Genomic DNA, 13,608 nt, shown 5'->3' on the forward strand with positions numbered 1-13,608 from the left:
TCCACTCTGCGAGGCTACATCCTTCTGTTGGTGCTCTGTGGCCAACTCCAGTGAGTGCACTTACACGGCTGTGTGTAGATGTATGTATATCTTTACTCAGCGGTGAAGAATGCATTTAGCCCCTCAGCCTCAAGTTTAATTTGACATCTCAAATATACATAGTAACACTGTCGCCTTGGGGCTCACAGCATATTTAATTCAGCAGGAGGTTAAAAATGACATGTACATTTGAGCTAAATAGTAGATCCTCTGTCAAGAGTTTCGTCTGTCATCTCAGATTATGGCTGAATGAGATGTGATAATGATTTACAGTATAAAAAAAGAAGAAATTAATTGATTGCAGTGACGCTTGCCAGGATGGAGAATGGTTAACAAGTATTAACATACATTAAAACGGCTCCCACGAATTTGCTGTCACACCCTCTCAGTGCAGTATTTGCAACTCAAAGTCCAGATTCAGTGTATCTGCAGCTATCAGTGGAGCAACAGTTAAAACAACAGGAGGCGGTGAAGAATGAATGTGTTTACTTTACCTGAAAACTGTGAGTAAGCCTCATTAAAGCAACAAACAGAGAAACACTGGCAGAGATAGACACACCAGACCACAAATCACTTCTGCACCATTAAAGCCAGGCCTCAGAGTCATTTAGCTTTGTGAGAAAATAAAATCATTAACGTTGTCTGAACAAGTGAACAGCAATTATTTATGACGCACCAACGGTGCCCCTGAGCTGCTGTCAGTTTAACAGATTGTCAAGGACGAAGCTTTACTGACTGGCTACACAGAATAAATGACTGACACATGATCAGGTAGTCAAGGCCATTATGAGTCCAACCTGAAAAAGACCTCAGGTATCCCTGAAAGTGACCCACTTTATCCATGACCTTTCACCCCCCAAGTCTGACTGAGATAATCAGGTTTAAGTGTTATTATTATTATTATTATTATTATTATTTTGACCCACAATGGAGAATTAAATACTTCAGACTGTAGACATACATGGTTTTCACTGGACAGCGACAATATATGGCATTAAAAAAACAGAACAACCTGCTAGGAGACAGAAATTCTCCTCTGCAACTCATCAAAGAGTTGTCTTTAATAATAATTGCTTTGACATATGTTGGTATAAATTTATATGCCATGGGGAAAAAGAAGCGTGGGTTGAGATTATGCTCCATATCATTTTGAGTGTCCCACTTGTCTCAGTGCTGGCAAGGCAAGGCACTCCATGGTATATGCACTTTTTTTTATCACTTAAAATTATAAAGAGCACAAGTTTCCTCTCCATTGTCCAAACATTATTTGGTGGGCAGAATAATACACAATAGAATGCCTTGAAATAGCTACTGCCATTGACAATGCAGATTATAATTTCAGATACATGTTAATTCAACCCAATGAGTTGCATTATGTTTCTGTTATTGTGTCAAGCCCACACTACTATTATACCATGGCTATGCTGTGTCCCATTTTTCTACTACTACTACTACTACTAATACCATACTCAGCAGGTTTTGAATATGTAGTCCATTCAAAATGCAAAACAATGTATGCTCAAAATAAAAAAAACAACCTTGATTTGTGAGTGTCATGTTAATGTACAGACTATTATTCTATGATGCAATATATAATGTGAAAGGGCGAAAAAAATGGGAAACAATTGTAAATGGTGGTAAAACCACTCCAGAAACACCTCTGAAATGTATTATCCTAAAATCACAGTTTAATTGACGCAAGTGTTGTGCAATTTAAACATGGTGATTTCTTTTATACTCACTGTAAAACAGCATACTATAAAGATAGTGCACCTTCTACTACTGTTGGTAGTATAATGGAAGTTTTATTAGCAGTGTTATTCCAAAGTCAAAGTTTGATTGAAAATGAATATCTATCATCTCCTATTTGTACAAAACTGTAAAATCATTGATTTCATTCATACTGTACTAACAGCCAAAAACAGTATGTATAGCCTACATGCAGTATCCTGTAAGTGTGTAATATAGTATTGGGACACGGTTCTAGCATCTTTAAAATCTGTAAATGGTTACACTGCATTAAACCAGATGTTACTTTATAATGACTCAGTGTCCCCTTGGCCAGAAAACACTTCAGATTATTGCAATTATAACACATAATATTGTATCAAAACCAAGTACAAAGTTGCACCACAATACACAAAGATAGAATAGAGAGAAGAGAAAGAGGTAGAGATAGAAAGAGAGTGAGAGAAGAGCTTAAAGTGAAAGTGACTGTCAAAGAATGGCATTTGGGCCAAATGAGGAAACATTAAGTGAAAGATTAGTTTACAATCAGGTAATAATCAGTGGGAAATGCTTCCTCTAATGCTGGTGTTTACTGAAATAATGTAGGCTTTTGTTGTGACAGTATTAAAATGGAAGGTTTATAATGAAAAACCACCAACTATCATAAATCAAAACTTGCCTGTCACGTTTTTTTCATCCCTGCACCAGGAGAGTAATGTGGCTTCCACAGAAGGGAGACTGAATGGACTGAAAATTGCCTGCAGATAAGAATAAGAAATAGAATAAGAGTTTGGATTAGAATTAAAATTCATGAACTCGCACAATCTTTTTTTAATTTTCCATGTCATTTTGAGGTATTTCTGGGCCATCTGTGGCTTGGCCTGCTTTTGACTGTGGGGTAATTATGTTTAAATGGAAAGCTCACTTCCTGAGGCCTTGGCCAACATACAAGCACCCTTTCGTACATGGCAGAGCAGCAAGAAGGGCAAATGGACAGATGAGAGATACAGCATGGGCTGGTGACAAAAAGCAGGTGAGGTGGTGAGGTTTAGATGAAAAGATTACAGCAGGTGCATCAAGAGTGAAAGAGACAGCAGAGAGCAAAGAGGAGACAGAGCGGTTGCTTGCCTGTGGTGGAGAAGTCTGAGAGAGAGGTCAATGTCGCTACAACAGAGTGGGCTGCTGTTTGATTCAATTTCACTCTTTTCATTTCCTCCCCTTCACCAGTTACAGCCAACAGCACAATCTTGTTTCAGGTGCGCTGTAACCCGACGCCCGCAAATCACACCAAGCAGACTTAATGATTGTCGTTTAGGTAGTCAGATTAGATGAAGCTGTCAACAATATTAATGAGTTACAGAAAATAGCCTGTCAGAAAAGAAACAAATTACACGAAAACAGTTTATGAAACGCTGCTGATAATGATTTTTCTGAAGGATGCATTGCATGTTTGTGTCAAAGGCCTGCATTCAGACTGCAGTCCAGCTTGTTCTGCGCACTGTTTATTTTATTTTATTTTTTACAGTGGTTTGTTTTGCCCTGTGAACTTGAGCTATTATTAGAGAAGTAAGTATCTAACTTTTCTCCTTCTGTCTCCCTCCATTCCCACTTTTGTCCTTCATGAACTCCACAGCAACAGCCCAACTACTGGAGCTTTAAGGTCAGTGCCTGTCTAAGTGTCCCTGTGTGTTGGTATTCTCTTGTCCATTGTGTGTGCGTGTGGGAACATTTCTGTGTGTGTTCTGTGCTGTGGAATCACGTCAGACTCCTCAGGCATCACCAGCCTATCTCTTCAGTCCTCTGGGTCATGCAACACCCAGCTCACTTGGCATCTCTCAGCTCTTTGGGCAGTGTGTGTGTGTGTGTGTGTGTGTGTGTGTGTGTGTGTGTGTGTGTGTGAGAGAGAGGTGTCAGGGGTGGCGACAGCTTAAACTTCTCCAGCTCCATTTTAATCTGCAGAAGACGATTCTCTCCGGATTTATGATACCTCAGTCAGCTAGCATTAATGGCTAGAAGCCATGTGACCTTGCTGAAGTATTACTCAGACTGACTGAGACATTAAGAAGACATTTCAGACATGCCACTGAGGCATTACTGAAATAATGCTTTGACATTAGCACAGAGGCTTGAGTCATGACTGGGCTGCTGAATGTGTTTTATCCACAGGTTGCAGAGCGGAAATATGGGTTGTATATACTGGAGAAGGCCAGCATCAAGACATTCAGTGTATTTCACTTGTGTTGAATTTAAAGAGTTGAGTCTTTTTGCTAGTTGGTATGCATTGTAATGTGCATCCCTTTGTTGTGGCATTACATCTCACAGGCAGAAAAGTATGCTATCTAAACAGAGCAAGTTAAAGAACATATTGATGTGTGTGAGTGTATGCGCGTGAGGGAAGTGCCCAGGGCTTATCTTCAGTGTAGTCTTCCCTGAATCCCTGCTCACAATATCATTTGGACAGGGTGGAAATGTCAGTGAATATCAATAGCCATGTGCCCTGACCCATGGGGAAAGCTAAGCAATTTATCCCTCACTTCCACACGTACTTTAACCTCAAACAAGAGTGATATGAAATAGAATTTTGAGCCCTATCACATGAATCTATTACACAACCAAAACAATTTAAACTCTACAGGACTTTCAGGTGGTTTCCAAAACACTGTGGGTATGTTTGTAGAAAAAGGGAAGTTTTAAACGTCATCAAAAACAATTTCTAAAAATGTTTTATAGCAGTACTCAAAATGTTGAAATGCACTTAAAAATAGCGCTGCTGCAGCTAACAATGATTTTCATTGCCAATTAATCTGCAGATCATTTTCTCAAATCACCAACTGGTTGATAAAATAATGAAAAAATGCTCATCAGAATTTCTTAGAGCCAAGTTGATGCCTTCAAATGTCTTGTTTTGTCTCAAACTCAAACATGTTCAGTTTACATTGATAGAAAACAGAGAAAAGTAGAAAATATTCACATTTTACAAGCTGGAACTGTAAAATGTGTTTTTGCTTCAAAATTGAATGATAATGAATTGTTTATCAAAATAGTTGCCATTTAATTTTCTGCCAGTGCACTAATCAGTAGGTCGAAATTGTTGCAGCTCAAAAAAAAAAGATAAAATATTGATGCCTCGCACTCATTAGTACACTGAGTTGCTGTTCTATTAATCACTTATTTTGTTTTGCAGCAGCCAAAAAATGCATCAAATGATATAATGTAATCGTCTAGCAAAGAGTTAGAATTTATTTATCGGCACCACACGGTGCTGCAGCTGTAATAAAATGTAGAATGAAACAACCAAAATGGTCCATGTGGTAATAGATCTAAAGCTATTTGCTTTCAACACACACTCTGTTGTTGACACCTTTTATGTTGACACCTCATCCTGCTCAATTTTCTTCATTTCACACTAAAGCTTCTGAAAGCCCCATCCTACTCCCTCATCCCACCAGCTCTAATCTAAGCTTGACTTTCTCCCTGGATTCGCCTGCCTGCTCAAAATAAACACTAAATGAAACTACTATCAGGATGGCACTGCATTTATGTTTTTACCTGTGGAAAAAATATGTAGTGTAATCAGTAGCGTATTTCATACACACACTTTTTAAACCTCTTTGATGAAAATTGCAGGTGTTAGACATTGAACAATGCACAGTTAAATGTATATCTAAAAAAATATTGTCGGGATTTGTTTTTCACAATGTTTTAAGGCGACAGTTTCTCTATTTTCTATCAGAAAAGAGAATCTTTACCAGCAATCTCAGTCACCATCTCCCCTCTGGAAGAAAACGCCATTTTGCTTCTTCTCCCTCTGAACAAAATGATGGCACACAATTCACAGCAATTTGGCAAAGCAATTTGTTCCATGCATTGATGACTCCTGGTATTATAAAGAAAGAGGACTCTGGGGGTGTTGGGGGTTGGGGATTGTGTGTCCAGGCAGATGATTGGCCTGAGAGTTGGAAAAAATGGAGAGAAATAATGATAGTGGGGGAAGAGACAAACGGATGTGAGAGATGGATCGATGATAGGGAGCTGTTTTCTCTCTCCATTTTTTCTAAAAGGGAACTTTTTTGTGTGGAAAAATAGCCAGGTTATGGGTAGAGGGAGAAAATCCAGACTCAAAATCCTCAAATGCAGACAGCAACAGCACAAGCATTGGCACCTGGATGTGGGTTTGGCCTCTGCCCCTAGAAACTGAGGAGAAGGCAGACATGTTGACGTAAAGACGTAAAGCAGCTCAGCAAGAATCACATGTGAGCTTTGGGAGTGGTGGGAGACGACAAATGAGTGACAGGATAAATAGTAGGGAGAGTAAGACATACAACTCGAGGCAAAGACAGACACAAGCTTTTGAGGAAGAGAAACAACAGCGTGAGGGTTGTGATATTAACTATTTAACACCTGTCTCTCAAGTTATTCCCAGAAATAACACTTCATTGTCATTTTCACACACATCAGCAGCAACAATTGTATGGTCAGCTTACCTCCAGGCTTCAAGATTCCCCACTTATATTTAGTACCACTTACCAAATCAAAACTTTTACATTTGCAGTCTGGCTAGTATATTTTTGTGGCAGTGTAATTCATCCATGCTTGCTCTTCTTCTATGTGCAAGAACGTCACATGATACAGAAATCTTGCGGCTTAAATTTGCCCTAACTTAAGCTGGGCAGACACTGCATTTCTCTTAATATTGTACATTTTAATCTGCCTTTCTGCACAGTCAGAACCTGCTACTTTTATGCTGCCTCTGTATGTGTCATGGTTGCTCATGCTGAATGTAAACAGAGAACCCCCAGTCGGTTTTGTCCAGTGACAGCTGATTCAGACGAGACAACCAGTGTTGAAAAAATGAGAGAGGGAGACAATATGTTCAGTCTTACATAATAGTATTGAATAATAATGTTTAAACAAGCTCACTATAGTTTATGACACGTTTTGAGATTAGCCATGTGGGAAATCAGACTATGGAACTGCTCAAATTGCAAACAGCCAACAAAAATCTCTGACATGCTAGAAACCTGTCTGAGAGCCAGATCAATGATGGTTCAGGCAGTTAAAAAGTCCTTGTGAGCCCCTTCAAACTGCACATCAAATGACAACTGATCTGGCAAAAATTCAGCCCGATTCTAAAATTATTCGCTGCCACCAATTCCAAAGGTTAAAATCTGGCCTAATCTGTAAAGTGCATCTTTTCTAAATAGGTATCAGATACATTTACATGTAACTGTCCAATAAGCATTGGCACTGCTTCATTACAGTATGTACTGTATGTTAAAAAACATTTCTCATGTTATTCCTTTGTGTTTTTCACCAAAATATTCTGTGGGTGAACTGCAAATCAATTTTTAAGCCGAGAAATTCTGTTTCCCATTGTACGAGGTTAAGAGGTTTGCAGACTAAGTGAGACAACACTCAAGTGTCAAATGGAGTTTGATGAGAAATTCTCTCCCAAACATAAAAAAAATATGAATGTACCAAGGTTACCATTACTTGACCTTAAAATAGAGTGGCCCAGTGGATGTGTGCTTGTTGTGTGTGTGTGTGTGTGTGTGTGTGTGTGTGTGTGTGTGTGTGTGTGCATGAATGCGCTCATGCTTGTGTGTATAAGCACGCCAAACAAGAAACAACACGGTGGGAGGTTGCGTTGAGTTTAATGCAGTTTGTAGCCTAAGGTCTGTTGTCAGGCTGCCGTGTCCCGCTTTCCATTCCATCCGCTTCTATTCTATGTAAGATCATCCTGTTCCCTACTTGTTCCTCTCTTTTGCCATGCCCTTATACCAGTGTAGAGTTCTCCACAGTAATTGAGTGCTGTTGAAAAACTCTGGATCACTCTAAAAGAAAAGGTTGAGTGGGAGGGAGGGCAGGAGGGAGGTGTAGAGGGACGATTGTAGAGGAAAATAAGAAGGAGGTAAAACCAGTTCCCTTCAAAGGAGGCTGTGAACACCATCATGTATAACACTGGCATGTCTAGCAGGACCAGATGCATGACCAGATGGTGTGTTCACATATAATATTTACAATGTAAAATTACTGCAGCGGGATATCTTCAGTTTTCATGTCACATAAAACACCAATATGGAAGTCAATGTTTGGAGCCTGTTGTAACAAGGAAAGCATATATCACGACAGCTGCGGTAAGCTTACACACATACTGTACATACATTGAGCTTTCATTGTCTTGTTAAGCAGCAGATGCATGGTAGTTGTTGAGAGAGTAGAGCATTACTCACTTTCCCTACACTTTTTTTTTTTGAGAAATGTAAGATTTGAGTCTGTGAGACATTCAGAGAAGCGAGCTCAGTCATGCAGCACCATATTCTCAGTTTTCTTTTCCTTTTCATAGAAAGCTCCAACTAGGTTATTTACCCTTGAAATAAAATCCTTGCATGCACTAGTAGAATGACTCAAGATTTCGAAACAGAGTTGTGTTTCTGTCTCAGCCTGTGCCGAGAAAAGTGAACAGATATGCATAGAAAAAAACTGCTTTGACATGTTTTAGACTTGGTGGTCTTTTCAGTCATTCCCATTGTGAAGGTTGTTATTGCACATTTGTATGCCAAATCTATTTCTGGGTGTTACTTCTCCTGAGTAATATGGTATCCTGGGAAATATTATTACCTGCCTTTTTTTTTCATTAGCACTGAGAAGGTGATATATAGTGTAGTGACTGTTTGAAAAAATGTTTTAGTTTCTACAAGAATAATATGACATTTGAGGAAGTATACTTTGCTCTTTTATCTAGAGTTAAAAGAGAATTATACTAGTGAAAACGGGGGGAACAACTAGCGTGGCCCTGACCTGACCTCTAAAACTCACTAATTAGCACGTCACATCTTGTTTGTTTTATTCTTAAAGAAGTGTACAAATAAAATGTAGCTGTAAAGTAGCTGTTTGGCAGTGGGTTATGTGTCGGATGATTTCTTGGTTGAGACCGGTAACTTCCTGGAGTTTCTGGTGGTTGCCTGGCAACTGCTTAGAGCCAAGAAATAGTCAGTCTTTTATATTTGTAAGGAACCAGGCTAGCTGTTTCCCTTGTGTCCAGCCTTTGTGCTAAGCTAACCAGCTATTTGCTGAAGCTTCATATTTACTGTACAGATATTAGAGTGGCATCAATCTCTTCCTTTAAGTATTGGTAAGAAAGCGAATAACTAGAATCAGAATCAGAATCAGAATCAGACATGCTTTAATAATCCCGTGGGGAAATTACTTAAACTATTGAACTACTCCTGTGAATATGAAGTTACTGTATTCATAACTTTTGCTTCCTAAAATTAAAAGATGGGATTCAAAGGTATAGTACTGTATCTAAACCCTATTGTTTTTCATATCCCCCTGTAGCTGGCCAGAATATGATACACTGTAGTAGGCCTATGTGCTGCTCCTCTGTGGTGCTGTTGGCTGTGTTTTTGTTCGGTGTGGTCACACTTTAGATAAATGACCCTATTAGAAAACATGGTGGGGGTTATCTGTCAGCATCACCGTCCCTCTGCGTGCTCAGACAGTGTCTGCCACCACTATCGCTGGACACCACCACTATCATTCTGTGTGTGGGTGTGTGTGACCGAGTTATGCAGGACAGTGACAGAAGGAGCGTATGATATAAAAAGGATTGCTCTACTTTTTCAGCCGTGATTGGGGTTTGTAACTCGCCTTGTAAACACACATGGATTGCAAAGCAGGTAATTTAAAGAGCAAATCACCAATGGTAGTAGTAATTACATGATGCTACAGCCCATTTAGTTTAGTTTACTGTCGTACAGCAAGAATTAGTTGATTAATTGATTGACAGAAGTTTAATCAGGGACAGTCATTTAACTTACTGATAAATGAGTTACACTTGGTTAGTTACAATTGGAGTTACAGTTGGTTAACCCATTTATTAAGCAACAAGACCTCAGAGTCTAAAACCATGCTAGTGGCTCTGTGAGGCTTTACTTATCTAAATGCTAACATTGCGATCCATAGAGCCGCTTGCATGGCTGAAAATATAAATCATTTGATGGTTTCAGTTCATCCATTTCTCTGATTTATATTATTGTAAACTAATCATTTTGTACATTTTAATTAATTAAACAATGAATTAATTGAAAAAACTATATGAAAGCAATTTGGAGTTGCAGCCCTAATTTACTGTGCAGCATGGCCTCCTGTCTTATTGCTTAATTAACAAAATCATAAATGTGTGTATGAGTGTGTTCTTTGTAGTTCTGCTGAGAGTCAGTGAGCACAGAGATGGCCCTCTGTGTGGCTTCTGTTAGACTCTCACATTAATTAAATCCTACACTAATGAAAGCCACAGTAGATCCATGCTGCAGTTTGAGTCAGGCTGAGAAGGAAGAGAAGGAAATCCTTGGAAAGGGTGGGAAAATGTTGTTCATGGTGAAAGGAGGAGGAGACAGGCACAGCTACTGTACTGTGGCTAAGGATGTGTCTGCCTCTGCCATCCAAACAATCAGCAGACAGCATTCTGGGAGCTCATTACAGCAGCCTCTGAGCTGGAGGAGACGCTACAGCGGTGGGGGATCAGGGAGCCAGTTCAGTGAGCTCAGCCCCAGCTGCACTAACAGTCTTTCAGTGGGAGACGCCTGGGCATAGGCCAGCAGGATAAACCCACAGTGACAGCCCAGGATTTGCATGAGCTTCTCCTCCCATCCCACAAGCACTCGTTTAAAGTTTGTCGCAGCACAGGGACAAGAGTTTGGATGAGGCCGTGTGGGAGGTGTGCAAACATGACATAATTTATACTAAGCCGGAGCACAATTTCCGGCTTAATTTTGCTCCTTACCCACCATAGGTGATTCATGTAGGCTGATGCCCCGGAGAGCTCTGCCACTTGAGAACAACTATATTGTGTTATTTTGCTGCAGCATTCAACTGATGTCAGATACTGTGACGCTAGTAATTCTTAGTGAATGGCTGGTAGCTAAACCATTGTCAAGGTCTTGTTAATCTTGTTATGTGGTTCATTGTGTGATGTCTCATTGTGTGCTCACTGTCTCTTTTCCTGTTGGTCTTACTCCATTGGCCCTGTCAAATCCATTCTCTATGCCTTGATTTTACCTCTTAGTAAATTATTGTGTCTCTCCTCCTGCAGAGCCGCAGTCCAAGGCATTCCCAGTCTACCCAGTCTGGGCTTGCCGACCAGGCCGCCAAGCTCTCCTTTGCCTCCGCTGAATCCTTGGAGACCATGTCAGAAGCCGACATCCCCATCGGGTTCAACCGGATGAACCGATTTCGCCAGAGCCTGCCTCTGTCCCGCTCTGCCAGCCAGAATAAGCTACGATCTCCAGGTTAACATTTGAAGCTCTGCTGGCAGGCTCTGTCACAACATGCTAGTTGGACTCTAGGCAGATTTGCAGCTGTCTGTTTACTTCATGTAGCTGGTGATGTGAACCTCTGTGCTTACAGAGAATGGAAGGAAGTGTTATACTCTCACCTCATTTACCATAAAAGTTTTAGTTTAGTCTAACTGGTCAGCTACAGAGAAATGGAGAATAGTTAGTCTTCCTATGACAGAAAACTTTCTTGAATGGTTAGAGAACTTCTAACAACTTTTTTGCAGACAATGTGTAAGCAAACCTAGTTTCATTAAGTCTGTGCAGTTGTACTAAAAGTGTGATAGTATAGTTTTTATATTTAATACAAATATGTCATACATAGTATGGAATTACATATAATAATAACATATTTTGTTTAGGTAGTTATTTTGGTGACTGTTTATTTGAGTGTAATACTGTATGGCTGTGTTAATCGTACAGGACTGAGGGTATGTTTTTGTGCAACTGCAAGAATAAACAGCGGAGAGAGCAGAGTCAAGGACAGGTTTACTCCAATAGGGCCTTGGGAGTGTAGAGAGGATTAGTGTGAGGCTGGTCCAGACTCATAAAGACAAAGGTGTGGTGTTACATCAAGTACACTGAGATAAAAAAAACGTTGTAAAATTAAAGTGACAGTGACTGAAGTGACTGATGAGTTCAGACACAAGTAGAACAGCAAGTCCCCAATCTCTCCTCTCCATGTCTTTTTACTAACCACTCTCTTTGTTTTCTTCTCTCCCCTACTCATCTGCAATATCTCACTTATTTTGCTTGACTTTTAATCACTGGTCTTTCTTTGCTTTGTTTGTTCTTTTTGTTTGTCCCTCGGTGTATGAAGATGAATTTTCAGGTTAGTCAGGCGTCAGACTCATTTTTACCTATGAAATAAAGGGTTGCAGCATATGACAAAGTTTTCCATGAAATGGAGCTATTTTTGGGCAATTTAATATCCATTATTGGTGTTTGATTACTGATGATAAGTAAAGTAAAAGTTTTATTTTTAAGTTTTGATTTTATTTTATTTTATAGTAGTAAAAATCAACCATTGCACCTTAGCTGTGAATTCTCACAAAGCAACCACAGTCCTATTCTCACATTCAGAAAGAGAGAAATAGTGTTAACTCTGTCAGGGATTGTTCATGCTGATATCTGATTCATTATCTGGATCTCATATACCAAAAGGCAGAACATTTGGATCATAATTGCCAACACTATATCTTTCAAGATGGCAAAAAAAAAATTCTACCAGATTTGACAGAATTTCTTTGCTAGTTATTCTTTCCATCTGCTAAACCCATCACTTTCTGACTCAACCGTCTTTCCCATATCCCTCTTTTTTAGGAGTGCTCTTCCTGCAGTACGGAGATGAGACACGTCGGGTTCACATCACCCACGAACTGAGCAGTCTGGACACACTGCACGCACTCATCGTGCACATGTTCCCTCAGAAGTTGACAGCAGGTATGCTGAAGTCACCCAACACGGCCATCTTGATCAAGGACGAAGCGCGCAACGTCTTCTACGAATTGGAGGACGTCCGGGACATACAGGACCGCAGCATCATCAAAATTTACCGCAAAGAGCCTATCTACGCTTCCTACCCTGCTGCTGCACACCTGGCTAACGGAGACCTGAGGGTGAGGAGAAGGGAGCTGGGGGAGTGGGGTGGTGAAGAGGGCAAACAGTTTTTTTTTTTTTTTAGAAAGAATGCTGTCTGATCTCCTGCTAGACTGATGTTTGACAACTGAGCCGTCAGTAAGAATCGCTACAGTTGTATGATTCTACAAGAGGAGCAGTGTGCTTCTTTGGCAAGTTAATGGTGGTTTTTATATTTCATGGTAACTTTGACAGGCTGTTGCAGTGTATGTGGGTTAGTAATTTAATAGGTATTCCTCCTGGAAATGTATTTTCTTATCTTCAAGTAGGCCATCTGTTGCTGTGCAGACACCAGAGAACAATGTTCCTCTGTGAAATGAGCATATTTTAACATCCGAAGCTATTTCTGCTTCGGTGAAGATCAAGGAAGCCTGAGGGAGACCTTTTTTTAATTATTTTATAAAAAAACCCTGCTTACCATCTGCATTATTCACACAATACTGACAATACTACTGCTATTATCCATGCAAACAGGGAGCGAAAAATGGCAATTATGCTTGTGAATATTTTGTGGGCACGTACCTGTACTGCTGTACGTTTTTTTATGACGTGGTTGTGCATGCTTACATGGTTGTTTGTGCCTGTGTATACAAGAAGCAAAAAAGGAAAAAGAGGTAAAGACAGAGCTGACCAGCACCTATAAACTGTAGAAGCATATATACATTTTAATACACCCTAAACTGAGTTTGATACTAAGGAATCTTAATGGCATGATTTTAAGCAACACTTTTATTGAGCAAAACCAAAAAAATCTTCAAAGTTACCACCCATTATCTTTCAAAGTCAGTGTGAGATGCACAGTCTGTCTCTTCTTTATAACTGTTAAGAACTAAACGCAGGCTGCATTTTAACAAGCATCTTGCCA

The 13,608-nt window shown here is 39.9% G+C and overlaps 1 protein-coding gene across 12 annotated transcripts in view; it reads left to right on the forward strand.

Moving 5' to 3' along the window:
* Nucleotides 1-13,608, forward strand: part of srcin1a (SRC kinase signaling inhibitor 1a) — a 101,448-nt gene that overhangs the window by 58,914 nt on the left and 28,926 nt on the right. For all 12 annotated transcript variants that reach the window (XM_051387166.1, XM_051387168.1, XM_051387162.1 and 9 more), the window contains 3 exons: nt 3,401-3,427; nt 10,865-11,060; nt 12,429-12,724. In XM_051387166.1, the coding sequence (XP_051243126.1) occupies nt 3,401-3,427; nt 10,865-11,060; nt 12,429-12,724 (519 nt within the window). The remainder of the gene's footprint in view (nt 1-3,400; nt 3,428-10,864; nt 11,061-12,428; nt 12,725-13,608) is intronic.

This window comes from Dicentrarchus labrax, unplaced genomic scaffold, assembly GCF_905237075.1.
Source record: "Dicentrarchus labrax unplaced genomic scaffold, dlabrax2021, whole genome shotgun sequence".
In the NCBI taxonomy this organism is placed as follows: Eukaryota; Metazoa; Chordata; class Actinopteri; family Moronidae; genus Dicentrarchus; species Dicentrarchus labrax.